We start from the raw sequence: 23,588 nt of genomic DNA, 5'->3' as shown, positions 1-23,588 counted from the left end.
ATACTCTCCCCCCGTATAACTAATCCCGTCCTTATAACCCGTTATATCCTGTATATTCCTCATATTACATATTATATACTCTCCGGCCCGTATAACTAACCCCGTCCTTATAACCCGTTATATCCCTGTATATTCCTCATATTATATATTATATACTCTCCGGCCGTATAACTAATCCCGTCCTTATAACCCGTTATATCCCTGTATATTCCTCATATTATATATTATATACTCTCCCCCCGTATAACTAATCCCGTCCTTATAACCCGTTATATCCTGTATATTCCTCATATTATATATTATATACTCTCCGGCCGTATAACTAATCCCGTCCTTATAACCCGTTTTATCCTGTATATTCCTCATATTATATATTATATACTCTCCGGCCGTATAACTAATCCCGTCCTTATAACCCGTTATATCCCTGTATATCCCTCATATTATATATTATATACTCTCCCCCCGTATAACAAATCCCGTCCTTATAACCCGTTATATCCTGTATATTCCTCATATTATATATTATATACTCTCCGGCCGTATAACTAATCCCGTCCTTATAACCCGTTATATCCTGTATATTCCTCATATCATATATTATATACTCTCCGGCCGTATAACTAATCCCGTCCTTATAACCCGTTATATCCTGTATATTCCTCATATTATATATTATATACTCTCCGGCCGTTTAACTAACCCTGTCCTTATAACCCGTTATATCCCTGTATATTCCTCATATTATATGTTATATACTCTCCGGCCGTATAACTAATCCCGTCCTTATAACCCGTTATATCCTGTATATTCCTCATATTATATATTATATACTCTCCCCCCGTATAACTAATCCCGTCCTTATAACCCGTTATATCCTGTATATTCCTCATATTATATATTATATACTCTCCGGCCCGTATAACTAACCCCGTCCTTATAACCCGTTATATCCTGTATATTCCTCATATTATATATTATATACTCTCCAGCCGTATAACTAATCCCGTCCTTATAACCCGTTATATCCTGTATATTCCTCATATTATATATTATATACTCTCCGGCCGCATAACTAATCCCGTCCTTATAACCCGTTATATCCTGTATATTCCTCATATTATATATTATATACTCTCCGGCCCGTATAACTAATCTCGTCCTTATAACCCGTTATATCCCTGTATATTCCTCATATTATATATTATATACTCTCCCCCTGTATAACTAATCCCGTCCTTATAACCCGTTATATCCCTGTATATTCCTCATATTATATATTATATACTCTCCCCCCGTATAACTAATCCCGTCCTTATAACCCGTTATATCCCTGTATATTCCTCATATTATATATTATATATTCTCCGGCCGTATAACTAATCCCGTCCTTATAACCCGTTATATCCCTGTATATTCCTCATATTATATATTATATACTCTCCGGCCGTATAACTAATCCCGTCCTTATAACCCGTTATATTCTGTATATTCCTCATATTATATATTATATACTCTCCCCCCGTACAACTAATCCCGTCCTTATAACCCGTTATATTCTGTATATTCCTCATATTATATATTATATACTCTCCCCCCGTATAACTAATCCCGTCCTTATAACCCGTTATATCCTGTATATTCCTCATATTATATATTATATACTCTCCCCCCGTATAACTAATCCCGTCCTTATAACCCGTTATATCCTGTATATTCCTCATATTATATATTATATACTCTCCCCCCGTATAACTAATCCCGTCCTTATAACCCGTTATATCCTGTATATTCCTCATATTATATATTATATACTCTCCCCCGTATAACTAATCCCGTCCTTATAACCCGTTATATCCTGTATATTCCTCATATTATGTATTATATACTCTCCCCCCGTATAACTAATCCCGTCCTTATAACCCGTTATTTCCTGTATATTCCTCATATTATATATTATATACTCTCCCCCGTATAACTAATCCCGTCCTTATAAACCGTTATATCCTGTATATTCCTCATGTTATATATTATATACTCTCCGGCCGTATAACTAATCCTGTCCTTATAACCTGTTATATCCTGTATATTCCTCATATTATATATTATATACTCTCCCCCCGTATAACTAATCCCATCCTTATAACCCGTTATATCCTGTATATTCCTCATATTATATATTACATACTCTCCGGCCGTATAACTAATCCCATCCTTATAACCCGTTATATCCCTGTATATTCCTCATATTATATATTATATACTCTCCCCCCGTATAACTAATCCCGTCCTTATAACCCGTTATTTATCCTGTATATTCCTCATATTATATACTCTCCCCCGTATAACTAATCCCGTCCTTATTTGCACAGTGTTGTTAAAGAAAAGGTGATCAGAGAGCTGTTGTTATTGGCCCCGCATATATAAATCATATCCACCTTTTTTTAAGGCTCTCTTCGTAACAAAGTATCTTTTCTGTAGTCGTTTCTGGACGCAGTCGCTCTGTTTATGGTCTCCTCGCTCATTCATTTCCAGCACAGCCCCATTTAAGGCTTAATTTACTCTTTTCTTCCCAAAATGCAGAGCTTTACATTTATCCGTGTTAAAACGTTTTTCCCGCTTGTCTCCCCGTCATCCTATCGCAGGGCAGTAACGCCTGATTCAGACTCTGAGTCATCAGGAAACAGTGATACGGGCCTTTTAATACCCACCGCAAGATAGTTAAGTCACAGGGGCCCGGGACAGATGCCTCAGGGGCCCCACTTACTGCTTTAATCCAGTTGTAAAATTTCCCAGGAACCAGAACTCTCCGAGCTCCACACGTAATGCAGTTTTTGATCCCGATGCAAATAACGTCGCCGGAGCGGATCTTCTTTAACCTGTTACCCGGGCTCTATCATTCTCAGCTCCTTATAGAACCGATCTGTCGTTACGAACGATATGATTGGATGAAATGTATCCCCCCGTAGACGGCAGACTCGCAGGTCCGCAAGTACCTGGCTGAGATTCTGATCCCCATTTTGAATGTTGGTGTTAGAAAGGCGGGAGGGGGTGGAACAGCCGTCGTGCTTATGGTTTGCCGAGTGTCATGGGAGTTACAGTCCCACGCTGTTGACCGGCCCTCCCGTTGGACAAAGAATTCATCTGCCGCCGCAGCAACGCCACAACCTGGCAAAGCCAAACCCTGCTTTATTCCAAAATATAATTTCCACCACATTGTGTAATACTTTGGTAACCGTAGAAAACCACGAATATACACACACCGCTGCAAAGGGGGGGCGCATGGGCAACATACGGACAGCAAGCAAGTCCCCCACCCTCTGTGCCAATTACCGGGCGGGCGAAGGTGATTGACATCGAGTGCCGTAGAGGATTTGTGCCGCGTTGTAAGAGTTCAGGGAGCTGCTTTACGGTGTAGGATGCGCCGAGCCTGCGCGGCTCCCAACATACTCGCGACAAGTCGAAGCAGACGAGAGCAGGCGTCTCCGGTGTAGATCTGGGATGTAACAGGTTGGTCCGAAACGCGGGGCCCCCTCGGCCACGAGGCGCGACTCTGACGGCTGAAGAAAAGTCAAACCCGTGAGATCAGGAATCAGACAAACTTCACCAGACGAGCCATTGTCTCCGCAGCTTTAATCCGCACAGCCGGCACTGGATCCTTTAACAGCACGATGAGAGCTGCCGGCAGAGAAAGAGACCCGTCACTACAATGCGCACCGAGAGACCCCCCCCGGCCGCTAAACCACACCGAGTCGACCAAAGACCCCGCCCCCCCGTCGCTAAACCGCACCGAGAGACCCCCCCCGGCGCTAAACGGCACCGAGAGACCCCCCTGGCGCTAAACCGCACCGAGAGACCCCCCCCAGCCGCTAAACCGCACCGAGGGACAACCCCCCGGCCGCTAAAAGACAGCAAGCCGGCCCCCTGTATAATGTATAGATAAATCCGTGCCCTGGCCCCTGTATAATGTATAGATAAATCAGTGTGTCTGGCTCGGTCTCTCCCCAATCTCTCTCTCTTCTTTGAGGCTCTCTCTCTCTCTTTTTCTCTCTGGCTCTGTCCTCTCCCCACTCTCTCTCTTTCTCCCTGGCTCTGCTCCCAGGCTTCATCTCTGTGTAAACTCTCCGGGCTGTTTGACTTCCAGTAGCTGTTTACATGGAACCCGATGGGAAGCCCTCCGAGCCGTCTGCACGTTAGTCTAATGAGATCACCGCGTTTCCTCCGGCCCCCCAAACCAAACGGAGGGGGATCCCTGGGGGGGAGCAGGTCTCACAACTGGAAATCTCCTCAGCTGATCGGGGCAGGACCCGGGACAGGCGGACACAGGCCGCCTGCACACCAACGGGACAGGCGGACGCAGGCCGCCTGCACACCAACGGGACAGGCGGACGCAGGCCGCCTGCACACCAACGGGACAGGCGGACGCAGGCCGCCTGCACACCAACGGGACAGGCGGACGCAGGCCGCCTGCACACCAACGGGACAGGCCGACGCAGGCCGCCTGCACACCAACGGGACAGGCCGACGCAGGCCGCCTGCACACCAACGGGACAGGCCGACGCAGGCCGCCTGCACACCAACGGGACAGGCCGACGCAGGCCGCCTGCACACCAACGGGACAGGCCGACGCAGGCCGCCTGCACACCAACGGGACAGGCCGACACAGGCCGCCTGCACACCAACGGGACAGGCAGACGCAGGCCGCCTGCACACCAACGGGACAGGCCGACACAGGCCGCCTGCACACCAACGGGACAGGCAGACGCAGGCCGCCTGCACACCAACGGGACAGGCAGACGCAGGCCGCCTGCACACCAACGGGACAGGCCGACGCAGGCCGCCTGCACACCAACGGGACAGGCCGACGCAGACTGTCTATCCGATCTCTTGCTGCCCCGCCAAGGGGTATAAATCGCCTGTCGCCGTGAGATATCTGTGATAATAGCGTTATGGAGGGATCTGCGCGGCTGGAAACAATCTCTAGCGCTAGAGGCTCATGCGCCGTCCGCTAAAACAACGCAAGGAGAGAACAGGAAGCGGCTTCCAACTTCCTGCTCGGGCTGACGGAGGGAGAGAACAGGAAGTGGCTTCCAACTTCCTGCTCGGGCTGACGGGAGGATCCCGACGCCACCTGCACTGAGGGATCATGGGAAACTGCGGGAATTTGCATGACAGGCAGAGGACTTACAGGTCACCAGATGGTCCAGATCCACCTGCTTACACTGCTCGCTGTGCATGTGCAGCACCAAGAAGCCTGGAACAGACAGAGACAAGAAGTAAACGGTTAATAAACCATGAATGCCCCTCATAACCCAACAGCCACAGAGGGGCAAATATCTGTTACCGATGAACATGGGGGCCGCGGCTCGGATATCCGGCCAGACACTCTTGAAGTAGGAGATGTTTGTCTGAATGAGCCGGGAAACCAGGTCTGGAGATCCCTGCAACTGAACCAAAGAAGAAGCGCTTTTGCTCAAAATGGTTCTAGGACCACCCCGTCCCCTCGCACTGCCCCCTCTGCCGCCCCCTCGCTGCCGTCACCGCCCCGCCCGCTCTGCCACCCCCCAGCCCTCTTTGCCATCACCGCCCCGCTGCTCTCGCACTGCCCCGCCCCACCACCTCTGCCATTGGCACCCTTTGCCGTCACCGCCCCCTCGCTGCCGCCGCCCCACCCCCTCTGCCATCACCATCCCCTCGCTGCTGCCGACGCCCCCTCCGCTCACCAGGTGCTTGCACACGTTATTCATGAACTCCCCGTAGTGCAGACTGCGGTCGGGATGTAGGTGAGTCCGGAACATCTCCGCCAGGTTCTGGTTGCCCATGTTGGGGGCGCACATCTGCAGGGCAAACTTACTGGCCTAGAACGCGGAAAAGGCATGTTAGATGGGGCAGCATGCGCAGCCACGATAAAGGGCAACATGTTTCAGTGGGCCACATACAGAACCGACGCAGCCCCATCAGCTCAGAACCCCACATACGGGGGCTGTTACCGGTACCTTGACCACATCCGGTTTGGGGTCCTGCAGGTGAAGCAATAAGGAAACCAAGCCATTGAGGATCTGTTCGAAGAAGACCTCCTCGGCGTCCCCCGAGCCAAACGTGCCGAGGTTCCCAAACAGCACGATGGAGGTGCGGCGGAGCTCCTCGGCCTCCTGCGGAAGGAACAGGGGAGGTCGGCACCAGGGGCACGAGGAGCTGGAAGGGGCATTTGGTGGTGAGGAGTTATCAGTGTCCCCGACCCCCGGCACGGCCCTGCTTGGGGGCAAACACCCTGTGGGTCCTGCGGCCCCATGACTTACGTGGTCAAAAAAGGGGCGAATGCGAATGGCCGTGTGTATAAGCAGCGAGCGCACGTCCGTGTCCTGAACGCGCGCGAGGAGCAGGGACAGGCTGGACATGGCCTCCTGCGTCACCACGTGCTCCGGGTCTTCACGGTCATCCATGGCGTTGATCATGGACGTGAGGAGCTGCGATCCGTGCTTCCGCACCTTAAACACCAGGAGGAGGGGTTAATGACGGAGTCCATGCCGCGGAGCGCCGGCCGGCACCAGGGGCTCACCTTGTCAGGGGATCCACGGGCCAAGTTGCCCAGGCCACGGACCGCCAGCATGCGCACCGTCAGGCAGCTGTCCTTCAGCCGGCTCGTCATTCCGTCTATCAGCGGTTCCATGACGATCAAGTCGCTTAGATCGCTGCTCTGCAAGATCTGGACAAACATGCGCGACAGAAAACATTGCAGTGGATTTGCAGATCAGGAGCCAGGCAGAGGTGGTAGATACAGGGAGATGAGAGGCTGGAAGTCCGCAGCGGCCCCTGGGAACCTCCTCGGCGCGGCCGGCTTCAGCCTCTCTCTCTGTTTATTTGGGATAAATTGGGGGAACGGTGTGTTTGGGCCCCGGGCCGCGCAATGATCAGGGCGCTCAGCCAGGGCCCCTCGCTCTGCTGCAGCTACTTGTATTTCAGGATCCGGTTCCAGGCCGGCGGAGGGGCCAGCAGACTCCACGCAGCGCCCAGGGACATGATTTTTCCATAACCGCCCGGCCGCTGATGCAACCGATTCCTGGCCTTCACCGCAGATACTCGGTACTGATCACTGCGTGCGGCAGAGCGAGCCCAGAGCAAAGGCAGGGGCCCTGCAGAGAGAGCCCAGAGCAAAGGCAGGGGCCCCGCAGAGAGAGCCCATTATTTGATAATTCCTCCCCGGAGCATGCAGCGCGTGTGGCCCCGGAGCAGTTTCCTGCTGGAAGGAGAATCACAATAACCTGGCAGCGATTCAGGACGGGGGGGGGGGATCCATGAAACCGCGGAGCAAATCGAGGACACGGAGCCAACATCCAGGACTAACCCCTTCACTGCCGCCACACTCCAGCACCACGCTGGGGGGCAACATCTGCATCCACTGCACACTATGAGGGGCGGACCCCGGAAGCTTCTCCAGCAGGGGCCCCTGGCCCTGTATGATGTATAGTCATGTATGCTGTACAGCAGCACCCCGCGCAGCCATTCGAGTGACACTCTGTCAGATACAGCTCCGGCCGTGTCCTCTCTCGCCACTGGTGCAGCGCTACAGACTATGGTGGAGCTCTAGCCCATGCGCAGCATGCTAACCTAATGCCCCGACCCCCACGGCCTGCGGGAAACTCACCTGCCCCAGGAAGGCGGTGGTCGTAACGCGCTGCCCGTCATACACCCCACTCTGAACCGGCTGCAGGCTCTTTATTATTGCTGGCAGTTTGGGAGCCGCGTACTGCACCATGGCACTGCAAGGGGCAAGAGACACACGGGGCAATTAGCCCAATTGGGACAGACAGCAGGGGAGGGAAAAGGGCAGGGGGGGAAAGGGTAGGGGGGGAAGGGTAGGGACATGAGATGAGGAGGGCAAACAGGTGTATTACTGTCACAGATGGGTGAGAAGGTGGTGGTGGTGGTGGTGGGGGGTAATTGCCTCAGACACTCACCGGGTGAGTGAGGAGACCCCCTCGTGGTGAGTCTCCTCTCTCGTCATGTTCTCCCAGCCTCCGTCGGCCTCCACGCTCAGGGTTACCTCCTCGCAGCCTCCCTGAATCAGCATAAACTGCAGAGCTTCAATCGCGGAACTGTGCAGAGCGGACAGAGCGATCAGCAGGGACCCTCCCTCTGTTACCACTCTATCATACCCCATATCCCCCCATTATTATCACTATATCATACCCCCATATCCCCCCCATTATTATCACTCTATCATACCCCCATATCCCCCCATTATCATCACTCTATCATACCCCATATCCCCCCATTCCCCATTATCACTATATCATACCCCCATATCCCCCCATTATTATCACTATATCATACCCAATATCCCCCCATTATTATCACTATATCATACCCAATATCCCCCCATTATTATCACTATATCATACCCAATATCCCCCCATTAATATCACTATATCATACCCCCATATCCCGCCATTATTATCATTATATCATACCCCATATCCCCCCATTATTATCACTATATCATACCCAATATCCCCCCATTATTATCACTATATCATACCCAATATCCCCCCATTAATATCACTATATCATACCCCCATATCCCGCCATTATTATCATTATATCATACCCCATATCCCCCCATTATTATCACTATATCATACCCCCATATCCCCCCCATTATTATCACTCTATCATACCCCCATATCCCCCCATTATCATCACTCTATCATACCCCATATCCCCCCATTCCCCATTATTATCACTATATCATACCCCCATATCCCGCCATTATTATCATTATATCATACCCCATATCCCCCCATTATTATCACTATATCATACCCCCATATCCCCCCCATTATTATCACTCTATCATACCCCCATATCCCCCCATTATCATCACTCTATCATACCCCATATCCCCCCATTCCCCATTATTATCACTATATCATACCCCCATATCCCGCCATTATCATCATTATATCATACCCCATATCCCCCCATTATTATCACTATATCATACCCCCATATCCCGCCATTATTATCATTATATCATACCCCATATCCCCCCATTATTATCACTATATCATACCCCCATACCCCCCCATTATTATCACTCTATCATACCCCCATATCCCCCCATTATCATCACTCTATCATACCCCATATCCCCCCATTCCCCATTATTATCACTATATCATACCCCCATATCCCCCCCATTATTATCACTATATCATACCCAATATACCGCCATATCCCCCCATTATCATCACTATATCATACCCCCATATCCCCCCATTATTATCACTATATCATACCCCATATCCCCCCATCATCATCACTATATCATACCCCCATATCCCCCCATTATTATCACTATATCATACCCCATATCCCCCCATTATTATCACTATATCATACCCCATATCCCCCCATTATTATCACTATATCATACCACCATATCCCCCCATCATCATCACTATATCATACCCCCATATCCCCCCATTATCACTATATCATACCCCCATACCCTCATTATTACTATATCACACCCCCATTATCATCACTATATCATACCCCCATATCCCCCCATTATTATCACTATATCATACCCCCATACCCTCATTATTACTATATCATACCCCCATATCCCCCATTATCATTATACCCCATATCATCACTATATCATACCCCTATAATTATCACTATATCATACCGCCATATCCCCCCATTATCATCACTATATCATACCCCCATATCCCCCCATTATTATCACTATATCATACCCCATATCCCCCCATTATCATCACTATATCATACCCCCATATTCCCCCCATTATCACTATATCATACCCCCATATCCCCCCCATTATTATCACTATATCATACCACCATATCCCCCCATTATCATCACTATATCATACCCCCATACCCTCATTATTACTATATCATACCCCCATATCCCCCCTATCATCACTATATTGTACCCCATATCCCCCCATTATACCCCATATCCCCCCAATTATCATCACTACATTATACCCCATATCATCACTAAATCATACCCCCATATCCCCCCATTATTATCACTTTATCATACCCCCATACCCCCCATTATTATCACTATATCATACCCCCATTATCATCACTATATCATACCGCCATATCCCCCCATTATCATCACTATATCATACCCCCATACCCTCATTATTACTATATCATACCCCCATATCCCCCCCTATCATCACTATATTGTACCCCATATCCCCCCATTATACCCCATATCCCCCCATTATCATCACTACATTATACCCCATATCATCACTAAATCATACCCCCATATCCCCCCATTATTATCACTTTATCATACCCCCATACCCCCCATTATTATCACTATATCATACCCCCATTATCATCACTATATCATACCGCCATATCCCCCCATTATTATCACTCTATCATACCCCCATATCCCCCCATTATCACTATATCATACCGCCATATCCCCCCATTATTATCACTACATTATACCCCATATCATCACTATATCATACCCCCACATCCCCCCCTTTATCACTTCATTATATCCCGTATCATCACTATATTATACCCCCATTATCATCACTACATTGTGTCCCATATCATCACTATATCATACCCCCATATCCCCCCATTATCATCATTACTCTATTATATCCCCATTATCACTATATTATACCCCACATCCCCCCATTATCATCACTACATTATACCCTATATTATCACTATATCATACCCCCATATCCCCACCTTTATCACTACATTATACCCCATATCATCACTATATCAAAGCCCCATATCCCCCCATTATTATCACTACATTATACCCCATATCATCACTATATCAAACCCCCCATATCCCCCCCATTATTATGACTACATTATATTAGCATATCCCCCCATCCTCACTATATCATAACCCCCATATTATTTTATTTCACCACCATATCCCCATATTATCACTATATCATACCCCCATATAATATCCCCATATCCCCCCCCATTATCACTATATTATATCCCCCCATATTAATCACTATATTATAACTGCAGCCTCTCCTCTAGTGCTTCCCATGGATTCCCAGCCCCCCAAATCCACACTGTAGCCCCTTCTCGCCAGCCCCCAATTCTCAGTGTATTATAGCCCTCCATCTGTCCTCTCCCAGTCCCCCCTGTATCGTAGCCCCATCACTTCTCCCCGCAGTAAACTGCCTGATGCTCTGGAAGTCTCCCTTCTCCCCGACCTGCCCCCCCTCAGCTGCCCCCTCTCCCCCCCTGTCCTGACCAGACCCCATGTCAGTTTTTCCGGAGATTTCTCCAAGGGGCTGTGAATATATGATACAGGACAGCGGATCGCCTGCCGCCGCGTGGAAACGATCGCATTACACATCAGAGGCGCGCACATGCGTGTATTTACACAGACCGGGCGCCCCCCGCAGATTATAACAACCCCCCGGAGAACATATCCTGTAACGGCCCCTGGAAACGAAGTAATCACCCTGCCCGGCTCTTACTGCAGGGTCGGCAGCGAGTGTCACCCCGGGGGGCAGAGTCGGCAGCAGAGTGTCACCGGGGGGGGCAGACTGCTGGTACCTGCATGGGTCCAGGCTCCGGGCCGTAGGGGAGATGTTTGAGTTCTTCCGATCCTTAGTTGTACCCAAGTTTTTGGGCAACTGGACTCCCACCATGGAGCTGACGCGGAGGAGAAGTGCGGTGAACAGCGAGGGGTACAATTCCTGCACGGCTGGCGCCGACTCCGGGGCAGAAAGGACTTCACGCAGGGCACAGGTAGCCTGTAACGGAGCAAGAAGAACATGGAGGGGGGTAAATAATGGAATGTGCCCCATCCGGCCCGTCTAGTCGCCACCGTAACGACACAAAACTCAGTCGTTGGTCTCGTCTTAGATTCAGGAGCCGTATGTCTATCCCATGCATGTTTAATACCCTCACTGTATTACACTCTACCACCTCTGCTGGGAGGCTGTTCCACTTATCTACATTTTTTTACATTCCAACTAAGCCTCCGACTCTTTAGCCTTCTAATTTTAGGGAATCACGATAGGGAAGTAAAGGGCTTTGATGGGGAAAATATGTTAATCTATCTGCCCCTCCCACTGCAGGGTGACAGACAGGAGGGTGTTGTAGGGCACTGTCTGCCCCGCCCCCCGGGGGGTGACACACAGCGCTCTGGTTTGGCGGGCTCAGCCCCGGACGCAGCGAGTGGAATAAATGAGACAGACGAGGTCTTAGATTTCACGGCTCAGACAAACATCTCGTTTTACAGAGCGCTCTCTCCCACTCACAGCTGCGGAGCCCTCTCCACGCCACGTTAACCCCTTCCTGTCCAGACACACATACCATACCCCCCCAGTGCCCCGCTCACGGGCAACTGGGCAAACGCTACACATCACATGAAGACCCGCGAAGAGGAGAGCGTGAGGGGCAAGGAGGGCGCGAGGGGCAAGGAGGAAGTGAGGGGCAAGGAGGGCGCGAGTCCCATCATTCCTAGCCAGCCACTACATCCCATACAAAGAATCTCCACCTGAGCATAAACCCTGGCACTGTATATGGTAATGTATTACACCCCCCAGACTGTATAATATACATATATACTAATATAACCCCCGAGCAATGTATAAAGTAATATATACCCCCCTCCCGGGCAATGTATACAGTAATATATACCCCCCCCGGGCAATGTATACAGTAATATATACCCCCCCCCCCCCGGGGAATGTATATGGTAAAATTTCCCCCAGCTCTGTATCTATTGTTCCCCGCAGGCAGTATGATAAGAAGTCGGAGTCCGGCTGATTGATTGAGACCGAGTCATTCTATTGTTCCCCGCAGGCAGTATGATAAGCAGTCGCGGTGATATTTATTGTTAATCCGAATAAAAGTCAGGAGAGGAGATTCAGAGACGGAATCTCCCGTTACCCCGTCCTCTTTGTCTGGACCTGGAATTAGATTGTAAGCTCTGGTGAGCAGGACTGAGCACACTTTCTGTACAGCGCTACAGCACGCGTTGCCGCTTTATAACTAAACGATAACATTAAGAGTCGTTATTTTCGGCTCTCCGGACGGATATTGTCCAGACCCCACTTCCTGATCTATTATTCTGTGCGCACAGCGAAGGGTTAAACCCCAATAAATACGGACATCACAGATCTGGAGCACTTTTACAGGGGAGCGAGCACATGAAAGGGGGACGGGGGGGACCGTGGGGGAGGGGAGGCGGACACCTGGCGGGGAGGGGGTATTAATAGCCGGGGATTAACCGCAATGGGAATAAACCAGACCTAAAGTCCAGACTCCCTCCCTGAAGATGGGTTACAGCTGCAGCGTCTGAGAGGAGCGCCCCGGAGCCTGCGCAGGAGGGGCAGCAGCAGCAGCAGGGCCAAAGCTTCACTCTCTGCCACACATCCTATAAAGGGCAGCATGCACCAAACCCCGCAGAGCGGCCTCACCCAGGCCCCACTACACACTGCTCCGCACCCCGATCCCACAATGCACTGCTCCCTGCTCCGCACCCCGATCCCGCAATGCACTGCTCCCTGCTCCGCACCCCGATCCCACAATGCACTGCTCCCTGCTCCGCACCCCGATCCCACAATGCACTGCTCCCTGCTCCGCACCCCGATCCCACAATGCACTGCTCCCTGCTCCGCACCCCGATCCCACAATGCAGTGCTCCCTGCTCCGCACCCCGATATCACAATGCACTGCTCCCTGGTCCGCACCCCGATCCTACAATGCACTGCTCCCTGCTCCGCACCCCGTTCCCCACAATGCACTGCTCCCTGCTCCGCAGCCCGTTACCCGCAATGCACTGCTCTCTGCTCCGCACCCCGTTCCCCACAATGCACTGCTCCCTGCTCCGCAGCCCGTTACCCGCAATGCACTTCTCCCTGCTCCGCACCCCGATCCCACAATGCACTTCTCCCTGCTCCGCACCCCGATCCCACAATGCACTGCTCCCTGCTCCGCACCCCAATCCCATAATGCACTGCTCCCCTGCTCCGCACCTCGATCCCCACAATGCACTGCTCCCTGCTCCGCACCCCAATCCCACAATGCACTGCTCCCTGCTCCGCACCCCGATCCCACAATGCACTGCTCCCTGCTCCGCACCTCGATCCCCACAATGCACTGCTCCCTGCTCCGCACCCCGATCCCACAATGCACTGCTCCCTACTCCGCACCCCAATCCCACAATGCACTGCTCCCTGCTCCGCACCCCGATCCCACAATGCACTGCTCCCTGCTCCGCACCCCGATCCCACAATGCACTGCTCCCTGCTCCGCACCTCGATCCCCACAATGCACTGCTCCCTACTCCGCACCCCAATCCCACAATCCACTGCTCCCTGCTCCGCAGCCCGTTACCCGCAATGCACTTCTCCCTACTCCACCGATCATCCTCAGCCAATAGGGAGCAAAACCCTACACACACCACTCTCAGCCAAAGGGATGCGCACACCATTTCTAAGCGTATAATCGATGCACGTCGCATCGCGTACTAAGAGCCAACAGATGCTAAAAAGTAACAATTTAGTGAGAAATTCAGTGATTTTATACAAATCCGCTACACAGAGAAGACCCGCAGGTTCCGAGTGGGCGGAGGGCACTTACCGTAAGAGGGAGGAGAGTGGCCACTCGGCAGGACGCGGAGCTCAGCAGGGACGTCTTGCTCTCCTTGTATGGGACGTCTCCGCTCAGCCTCCCCAGGAGAAGCTCCAGCACCTGAGAGGTGAGCGGGGGATCCGAGGACAGAGCCCTCCACAGCACGCAGGTCTCGCTGGGGACGACAGCAGGTGAGAGGGAGCAGCGCAGGACGGTTACTGCCCCCGGGGGGGCTTTACTGGTGGGGAGCCAGCGCACGGCGTCTGGCGGGGCAGTTACCTGTCGTACGGGATCTGGCAGGACAGCAGGCTGGAGACCACGGCTGCCACGTGTTGCGTGGCCAAGATATGGACCGTCTGTATGGCCGCTTTCTTCACGTGGTCCTCCTGAGAGTCCTGCAGCTGATCGCGGACTCGTCCCACGACCTCAGGGACCTTGGGGGGGGGCAAAAAGCGAGAAGGGGCAACATGATGTTTATACCCCGATGTCTGCTCCCACAAGAGCGCGCGACCCTCTTTACTAAAGAACGTACCCCTTAAAACCCCAACAGGGCAACCCCCCCACGCACCCCAGTATGGCCCTAGCCCGGCACCTTGGACAGCAGGATCGAGCCGCGGTCCTTGAGAAGGGAGTTGACGATAACGGCGGCTGCCCTCGAACAGTTGGTGTCGGGGTCCGAAAGCCCCTCGAACATGACGAAGAGGAGGCTGGTCAGCTGCTCCGGAGGCAGACGTTTCCCGATGATCTGCGACACAAAGCGAGATGGAAGTGACCCCGACGGACGGAAACGGGGGGCTTTTACACGCCATCCGGCGGCCGCCGTACCCCGACACTCACCGCGGCAACGTTAAAGCAGGTGTGAAACAGGACCCCGGAGTCCGGATTCTGGAGGCCCGGCTTGAAGGTCTGCAGTTTCTCGACTAATTCCTCCTCGTGATCCGGGGCAAAACCTGACGGCACCCAAAGAAAACACGCCATTTCCACGAGAAAAACGAGGAAGGGGCGAGAGAAAAATGAGAGGGAGGGGCGAGGTGAGAGAAAAAAAAAACGAGAGAGGGAGGGGCGAGGTGAGAGAAAAAAAACGAGAGAGGGAGGGGCAAGGAGAGAAAAAAAACGAGAGAGAAAGGGGCAAGGAGAGAAAAAAACGAGAGGGGGCGAGAAGAGGAAAAAAAACGAGAGCGGGAGGGGCGAGGAGAGAATAAACGAGAGAGGGAGGGGCGAGGAGAGAGCAAAAACAAGAGGGGGCGAGGAGAGAGAAAAAAACGAGAGGGGGAGGGGCGAGGAGAGAAAAAACGAGAGGGGGCGAAGAGAGAAAAAAACGAGAGAGAGGGAGCGAGGAGAGAAAAAAAAACAAGAGGGGTGGGCGAGGAGAGAGAAAAAACGAGAGGAGCGAGGAGAGATAAAAACCAGAGAGAGGGGTGAGGAGAGAAAAAATCCAGAGAGAGGGGCGAGGAGAGGAAAAAAACGAGAGCGGGAGGGGTGAGGAGAGAAAAAACGAGAGCGGGAGGGGCAAGGAGAGAAAAAAACGAGAGAGGGAGGGGCAAGGAGAGAAAAAACGAGAGAGGGAGGGTCGAGGAGAGAAAAAGAAACGAGGAGAGAAAGAGACGACAGAGAGAGGGAGAGAGGGGCGAGGAGACAAAAAATGAGAGAAGGGCGAGGAGAGAGAGAGAGAAAAAACGAGAGGGGCGAGGAGAGAAAAAACGAGAGGGGGCGAAGAGAGAAAAAAACCAGAGGGGGCAAAGAGAAAAAAACGAGAGGGGGCAAAGAGAAAAAAACGAGAGGGGGCAAAGAGAGAAAAAAACGAGAGGGGGCAAAGAGAGAAAAAAACGAGAGAGGTGGCGAAGAGAGAAAAAAAAACGAGAGAGACAAGGAGAAAAAACGAGACAGAGAGGGGCGAGGAGAAAAAAAAAACGAGAGGGGGGACGAGGAGAGAAAAAAAAAAAGCGAAAGAGAGGGGCGAGGAGAACCCCGGGCTGGGCCAGGATTAGAGTGACGGGGAGCAAAAAAAAGCGTAGGGGGCAAAATCAACCCAAAGGGGTAGGAAGGGAGAGTGAAGTCTGGTGCAGAGGGAGCGAGGAACACTCACTGTTGATTGAATTAATGGTCGAATTCTCCTCAGAAAAAGTTTTTCCTTTATTTAGATCATGCGCATAATCGAGACGAGGCACACAACACACAAAAGTCGAAGCGTTGTCTAATTACGTATTTGGATTACATGGTTTATATAACTTCTTATACTTCTTATCTGCTTCTAATAGCATGCATCATTCTGATTGGTTACTTTTTAAGCAGGTTACGCCTCTTAGTAGATATGTTGGCGGGAACTCGTGATGCATCATAGACTAGACATTTTCTACTGTCTGTCAGCAATAATATTTATGATTACATAAGCATTTTTCTAACACTCACCCTCGTATCTCAGCTGGATGTAAAGCAGGTAGTAGATACAGTCCACTGCGCGGCGGCGGATGGAAGCCAACGAGTCCGCGCAGCGAGTACACACTCTGCCGATCAGAAGCCCCAGATTGTGGAACGGAACCACGCTCTGCGGAAACAAGATCCAGACTCAGGCGCATGGGACGCGGTCGGCCCGCAGGGGACACTCAGCATCCGGGCGAGTGGGGATCGGACGCTCGTTACACCGCGGAGAGAACGTTCCAGGCGCATGTTCACTACGTATGGGGTGAGCGGTCGGCCCGTAGGACACACACTCAGCATCCGGGTGATCGTTACGCGGGCGCCGCCAGTGGGTGCACGGTCTCTACGTATCAGGTGAGCGATCGGCAGTGCGAGGGTTAATCGGCGGCCTCTTTCACAATAGTTATACACCGGAGAGCCGGCCGCACTATTACCCTAAAGCCCCGCCCCCCGGGGCAACCAATGCCACCTCCGCACAGGCAGCCCGAGCAGACGCAGGACAGGGCGGGGGCAGAAGGGGAGTACGAGTTTCTCAACTTACATGGACACTCAGTTTCTGCAGATAGAACTCCAGCAGATCTGCACTCACATCCAGCGCCCGCTCACGCTCGTGCACCTTCGGTGATTTCATCCAGGGACCCAGGACCTGGAAATATCCCACAGATCAGCAGGACTGTCCACGCACATTCACTAACAACACTCTCGCACACTCACCCGTTCACCACCAGCACACACCCTCGCGCACTCACCCGTTCACCACCAACACACACCCTCGCACACTCACCCGGTCACCACCAGCACACACTCACCCGGTCACCACCAGCACACACCCTCGCACACTCACCCGTTCACCACAGCACACACCCTTGCACACTCACCCGTTCACCACCAGCACACACCCTCGCACACTCACCCGTTCACCACCAGCACACACCCTCGCACACTCACCCGTTCACCACCAGCACACACTCACCCGTTCATCACCAGCACACACCCTCGCACACTCACCCGTTCACCACCAGCATACCTTCGCACTCACCCATTCGCCACCAGCACACCCTCGCACTCACCCATTCGCCACCAGCATACCCTCGCACTCACCCATTCGCCACCAGCATACCCTCGCACTCACCCATTCGCCACCAGCACACCCTCGCACTCACCCATTCGCCACCAGCACACCCTCGCACTCACCCATTCGCCACCAGCACACTGTGCACACTCTTGCACTACTAGCGCACCCCCTCACCTCCTGCTTGACTGCACTCTCGTGCACTTTAGGCTGCGTTCTCACCTGGAACATCTCCTGGAGTCCATTGGGGGTCACGTTCCAAACCAAAAGGCTTTTCAATAACTCCTTCAGGGCTTCCAGGGCGTCTCGGTACAGAGTCTGGAACGAGAAGAACGTCAGGGAGAAGAACCTTTCTACGCTATACCAAAACTCACAGACCTCCGGAGAACCCCTCACCCCCCCACGCACATAGAACCAACACAACGCGAGAACCGAGACCCTCAGACAGCAGGGAACATGACCCACAGAGTCTAGAACCAAAAAGGGAAAACAGTCTAGAAAAGATACACGTTAATAAGGAGATTGCAGTCTAGAACCAGGCGGGGTATCCGGAGAACGGATTCTAGAGCCAGGTCAGAGCAGGAGACCAAAGTCTAGAAAGAAGGGGCTATAATCCAGAAAGGAGGAGAACGTGTTCTAGATAAACAGCGACGCAGGCAGAGACGCGTTCACCTCCTGCAGCAGCTCTCCTCGGACCCCCGTGCCGATCGGCGGCAGACCCAGGACCCCCGCAAGGCTGGCATCAATCAGGTCGGATTTGCTGGCATCGCTCAGGGGGGGCTCCAGTTTACTGAACATACCGTTAAGGAACAGACTGCTTAACACGATGTACCCCGCGCGCGCACGGCCAACACGCGCGCGCACGGCCACGGCCAACACACACGCACGCACACGGCCAACACACGCGCACGCACGCACACGGCCAACACACGCGCACGCACGCACACGGCCAACACACGCGCACGCACACGGCCAACACACGCACACGGCCAACACACGCACACGGCCAACACACGCGTGCGTGCATGCACACGGCCAACACACGCAAACGACCAACACCACAGGCTGACACGTGTGAGGATACACAAGGTAGGTGCAGGCCACCAGAGATCGGTGGCGCAGAGAGGACTTCAGGCAATCCACCGGCTCCGACTTTATGAATTCCTGGAAGACACCGGGGAGGAATCATTAATCGGCTTCCCCAACGCATTCCGCCACCCCACAGCCCGCAATAACCCCGCGGGGGCTACAGACCAGCTGGAGCGCTCCAGCGGCACACGGCGGGGGGGGCGGGGTTTTCACATACCGCTAAACGCCCGTCACCGCGGCGCGGCCACTCACCACGAGCTGCGCCACGAGGTCCGGCTTGCGGGGGAAGCTGAAGAAGCCGGCCTGGCAGCTGTTACACACGGCCAGAGCCACCATGGACAGACTTCTGATGAGGGAGAGCTTGAGGGTCACATCCTGAAAGACGGGGAGAGTGAGAAGGGACCGCGGGGGGGGGGGAGTGAGAAGGGACCGCGGGGGGGGGAGTGAGAAGGGACCGCGGGGGGGGAGTGAGAAGGGACCGGGGGGGGGGAGTGAGAAGGGACCACGGGGGGGGCAGGGGGAGTATTCCCCCGACGGGAAAAAAACAAAAAGAGGGGCAAAAGCGGCCAAAAGAGGATTTCCTCGAGGAACGGCGAGTATCGAACGGGGGTAAGTAGAGCGTGGGGGGGGTAAGTAGAGGGGGCTTGTAAATTATTTATAAAGGGATCCCAGAAAAAAGGAAAGACGATCAGATTTGTGGAAACGACTGAAATAAAGAAAAATTATCTGTAAATCAGGCAGGAAAGGGTTAGCGTGTAGCGGTGTGCATGTGGGTCGGGCAGGAAAGGGTTAGCGTGTAGCGGTGTGTATAGATCAGGCAGGAAAGGGTTAGCGTGTAGCGGTGTGCGTGTGGATCGGGCAGGAAAGGGTTAGTGTGTAGCGGTGTGCGTGTGGATCGGGCAGGAAAGGGTTAGCGCATTGCGGTGTGCGTGTGGATCGGGCAGGAAAGGGTTAATGCCTTGCAGTGTGCGTGTGGATCAGGCAGGAAAGGGTTAGTGTGTAGCTGTGTGCGTGTGGATCAGGCAGGAAAGGGTTAGCGTGTAGCGGTGAGCGTGTGGATCAGGCAGGAGCGGTTAGCGTGTAGCGGTGTGTATAGATCAGGCAGGAGAGGGTTAGCGTGTAGCGGTGTGCATGTGGATCAGGCAGGAAAGGGTTAGCGTGTAGTGGTGTGTATAGATCAGGCAGGAGAGGGTTAGCATGTAGCAGTGTGCGTGTGGATCGGGCAGGAAAGGGTTAGCGTGTAGCAGTGTGCGTGTGGATCGGGCAGGAAAGGGTTAGCGTGTAGCGGTGTGTGAAGCGCACACCTTGCACTGTGTGGGAGTGAGGGGCCCCCGGGGGCCATAAGGGGGGATTACTGCAGACAGAGAATCCTTCCAGCGGAAACCATAACCAGCAAAAGGAAGTGAAGAGCTTCCGACCCGGCTCCCCCGACACCCCCTCCCCCGCCGCCGGTACCCCCGCTCCCCCCCTCCCCGCCACCGGCTCCCGGAGCCCGCTACACCTGTACAACGTTAACCCTCTACTGCCCAGCCACTCGTTTACCCATCAAAACCCGCTCACAGCAAAGCTTGGATCAACCCAACATAATACATGCCTGGGTGCGCAGGGGTTAATCAAGGGTTTGGGGCCACAAGGGTCTCCCTACTGTGGGAAAGAGGGGCAGGTCCTGGGGGGCCGTGGGTATTGCCACTAATGCCACAGCTTCTGTAACCCTGACAGCTTCCCTGCCTGCGCAACGAGTGCCCAAGGAGGGGGCAAATACACAGAGCCACGGGGTTAAACCCATTACACGGGCACCGGGGGGGGGTTAAACCCATTACACGAGCACCGGGGGGAGTTAAACCCATTACACGGGCACCGGGGGGGTTAAACCCATAACGCGGGCACCGGGGGGGGGGTTAAACCCATTACACGGGTGCCAGAGGGGCGGTTAACCCATTACACGGGTGCCAGAGGGGGGGTTAAACCCATTACACAGGCGCCAGAGGGGGTTAATCCATTACACGGGTGCCAGAGGGGGGGTTAAACCCATTACACGGGTGCCAGAGGGGGGGTTAAACCCATTACACGGGTGCCAGAGGGGGGGTTAAACCCATTACACAGGCGCCAGAGGGGGTTAATCCATTTGTGGCCACCACGAATATATTATTTACCCCATCATTAGACGCACAGACATAGATTTACCCCCACATATAACACCCAGACACACGGGGGGGTAATTCATTAACCATTAAACACCCAGACCCCATATCCTGCCCCCCCCCCACTGACCGAGAGCCGGCATACTACATACTATCCAATAACGCCTTTATTTAGGGGCCCCGTACTGTAGAGGACCCCCGGGCCACACCGCACCCCCCCCCACTCCTGTCTGCTACCGGCCTTCCACACGTGGCCCCCAATCACAAGCCTTGGCAGACATCGCGCAGCCGAGAGCCGTTTCCTCATCCTGCGTCCAATCAGAAGGCTTCTGGGGTCAGCTCCGGCGCATTACGCGATATTGGCCGGGACCCCCGGCCCCCCGCCGACGTCTGGACACCTTCCATGCAGCAGAACGCCAGGACGGGGCAGAAAGAAAGAGCTCTTCTGCCCCCCGGTGGCCAGACACGAGTAACGCAAAGCATGCAAAGCCCCCCTGCACCGAGGTGCGACCCCAACCTCCGCCACAACACAACGCTTCGCACCAAGAGCTTGCAACCAAACAGAGACGTCCACATCATATCACAACTTACCGGCCGCGGCGACAGGGCCCTGGGGGGCCGCGGGAAACCCGAGGGGTTTATTCACTAAAGCAGGAGCTGGCAGGAAAAAGACACAGAAGCGCAGAAACCAGCGGATGCCGGGGGGCCCTGTGGTACTTGGCAGTACAGGGGCCGTTATTTGCCCCAGCCGGGGGCTGATGGTGAGAAGCGGAAGCTGAAAGGGTTAGTAACGCTCCCGGAAACTGCTGGGTTTTCAGAAACGCGTTCCAGACGCCGGCGTCCAGGCCGTGGAGATGCAGCAGGTCGCGCATGTTCAGGCAGGGGTAAGAATGGCCGCCCGTGCCTGCGAGGGCGTGCAAATAACTCACAACGAGGGTCCCAATCCGACCAACCAAAAAATAGATAAAACCCAGCAGCTTCCGAGACGTAGAATTTCTAAAGAGACGCGCATGCACACCGCCACGGGGCCGCCGCACACTGTACCTTGGACTCTACCTTTATCCCCAGAACCTAAAGGGTTAAACCAGGATAACAAAGGGTTAGCGGGTGATGCAAACACAACGCAAACACAGCATGGGGCGGAAAAACTGCCACTTCTGTATAGTGACAGCAGGGTTAGCTCTGGGGCCCGTCCGCGGGGCCGGGCAATCAGGGCCGGGGGGCCGCCAGCCCCCCACCCCCCTGGGGTTTTTGGCATCTTACCTTGGAGTGGAAACAGAGGAGAATATTGCGCAGGATGTCCGACTCGATCCGGGGCAGCACAAGCTCCGCGGGGGCGTAAACCGCCACGTAACCGTAACACAGGATGAGAGCGCTCCTCGTCTTCTCCACATCTCCGTCAGCACGATCCTGAAGGGGCAAGAAGCAGGAGAGTGAGCAGGGGGGTGGGGGGTGCAAGAACCTGACAGAGACCCCCAGAAAATCATTGCGGGGGCATCTGAAGACCTTATTACTGCGTATCCGGAAAATGCCCCAACTGCCCCGTTATTTAACGACTGAGAATCAGGAGAACGGGGCCGATGACCGTGAGAACGGCGGGGGGGGCGGCGACGACCTCCTTACACTCTCCTTAATCTGCCCCCCCGCACTCTCCAGAATCTGCCCCCCCCCCGCACTCTGCTGCCCCCTCATCGCTTTCTGATGACTGAAATGCCGGGATGAGCAGGAAGCAGCCAATCCCCGGGAGAGGAAGCTGCAGCCATTTTACCCGAACCCCCCACCCCCCCCCGGAAACCCCGCGAGCCGCGTCTGCTTCGTCCATTACAGAGACGTCTGAATATGAAATTAACATTCCCCACATCAGGCGTCACACCGCGGGCCCCCGCCACATACCCCCAGCGCGGCCCGCCGCATACCCCCACCGCAGCCCCAGCGCCTGCCCGCCACCACCACATACCCCCACCGCACCCCCAGCGCCTGCCCGCCACCACCACATACCCACACCGCACCCCCAGCACGGCCACCGCACCCCCAGCGCGGCCCCCGCACCGCACACCCCCAGCGCGGCCCCCGCACCGCACACCTGCCTTAAAGAGGTTTAAGATGCCCAGGTTCTTCTTCATTACATCGGATTTGAGGAAATCTGACATCTCCCCCAGCGTGTCGTCCAGGTGATGGGCAGAGCAGAGTCCGAAGGCGGCAGCCAGGCCCTGGGGAGGAAAAAC

General features: G+C 53.7%; 1 protein-coding gene across 1 annotated transcript in view; it reads right to left on the bottom strand.

Annotated features, from left to right (window-relative positions):
* Window positions 1-3,171: 3,171 nt before the first annotated feature.
* Window positions 3,172-23,588, bottom strand: part of MROH1 (maestro heat like repeat family member 1) — a 28,495-nt gene continuing 8,078 nt past the window's right edge. The window contains 23 exon segments of the mRNA XM_053467939.1: window positions 3,172-3,678; window positions 5,189-5,254; window positions 5,345-5,447; window positions 5,724-5,858; window positions 5,997-6,152; window positions 6,300-6,488; window positions 6,560-6,706; window positions 7,646-7,760; window positions 7,959-8,096; window positions 11,614-11,813; window positions 14,653-14,818; window positions 14,923-15,077; window positions 15,236-15,388; window positions 15,481-15,593; window positions 17,053-17,188; window positions 17,603-17,707; window positions 18,356-18,451; window positions 18,806-18,923; window positions 19,218-19,297; window positions 19,475-19,597; window positions 22,408-22,434; window positions 22,627-22,773; window positions 23,451-23,573. Coding sequence (XP_053323914.1) covers window positions 3,593-3,678; window positions 5,189-5,254; window positions 5,345-5,447; window positions 5,724-5,858; window positions 5,997-6,152; window positions 6,300-6,488; window positions 6,560-6,706; window positions 7,646-7,760; window positions 7,959-8,096; window positions 11,614-11,813; window positions 14,653-14,818; window positions 14,923-15,077; window positions 15,236-15,388; window positions 15,481-15,593; window positions 17,053-17,188; window positions 17,603-17,707; window positions 18,356-18,451; window positions 18,806-18,923; window positions 19,218-19,297; window positions 19,475-19,597; window positions 22,408-22,434; window positions 22,627-22,773; window positions 23,451-23,573 — 2,877 coding nt within the window. The 3' untranslated portion in view covers window positions 3,172-3,592.

The sequence above is a fragment of the Spea bombifrons genome, chromosome 5 (genome assembly GCF_027358695.1).
Source record: "Spea bombifrons isolate aSpeBom1 chromosome 5, aSpeBom1.2.pri, whole genome shotgun sequence".
Lineage (NCBI taxonomy): Eukaryota > Metazoa > Chordata > Amphibia > Anura > Pelobatidae > Spea > Spea bombifrons.
This window is presented reverse-complemented; position numbering and strand designations above follow the sequence as displayed.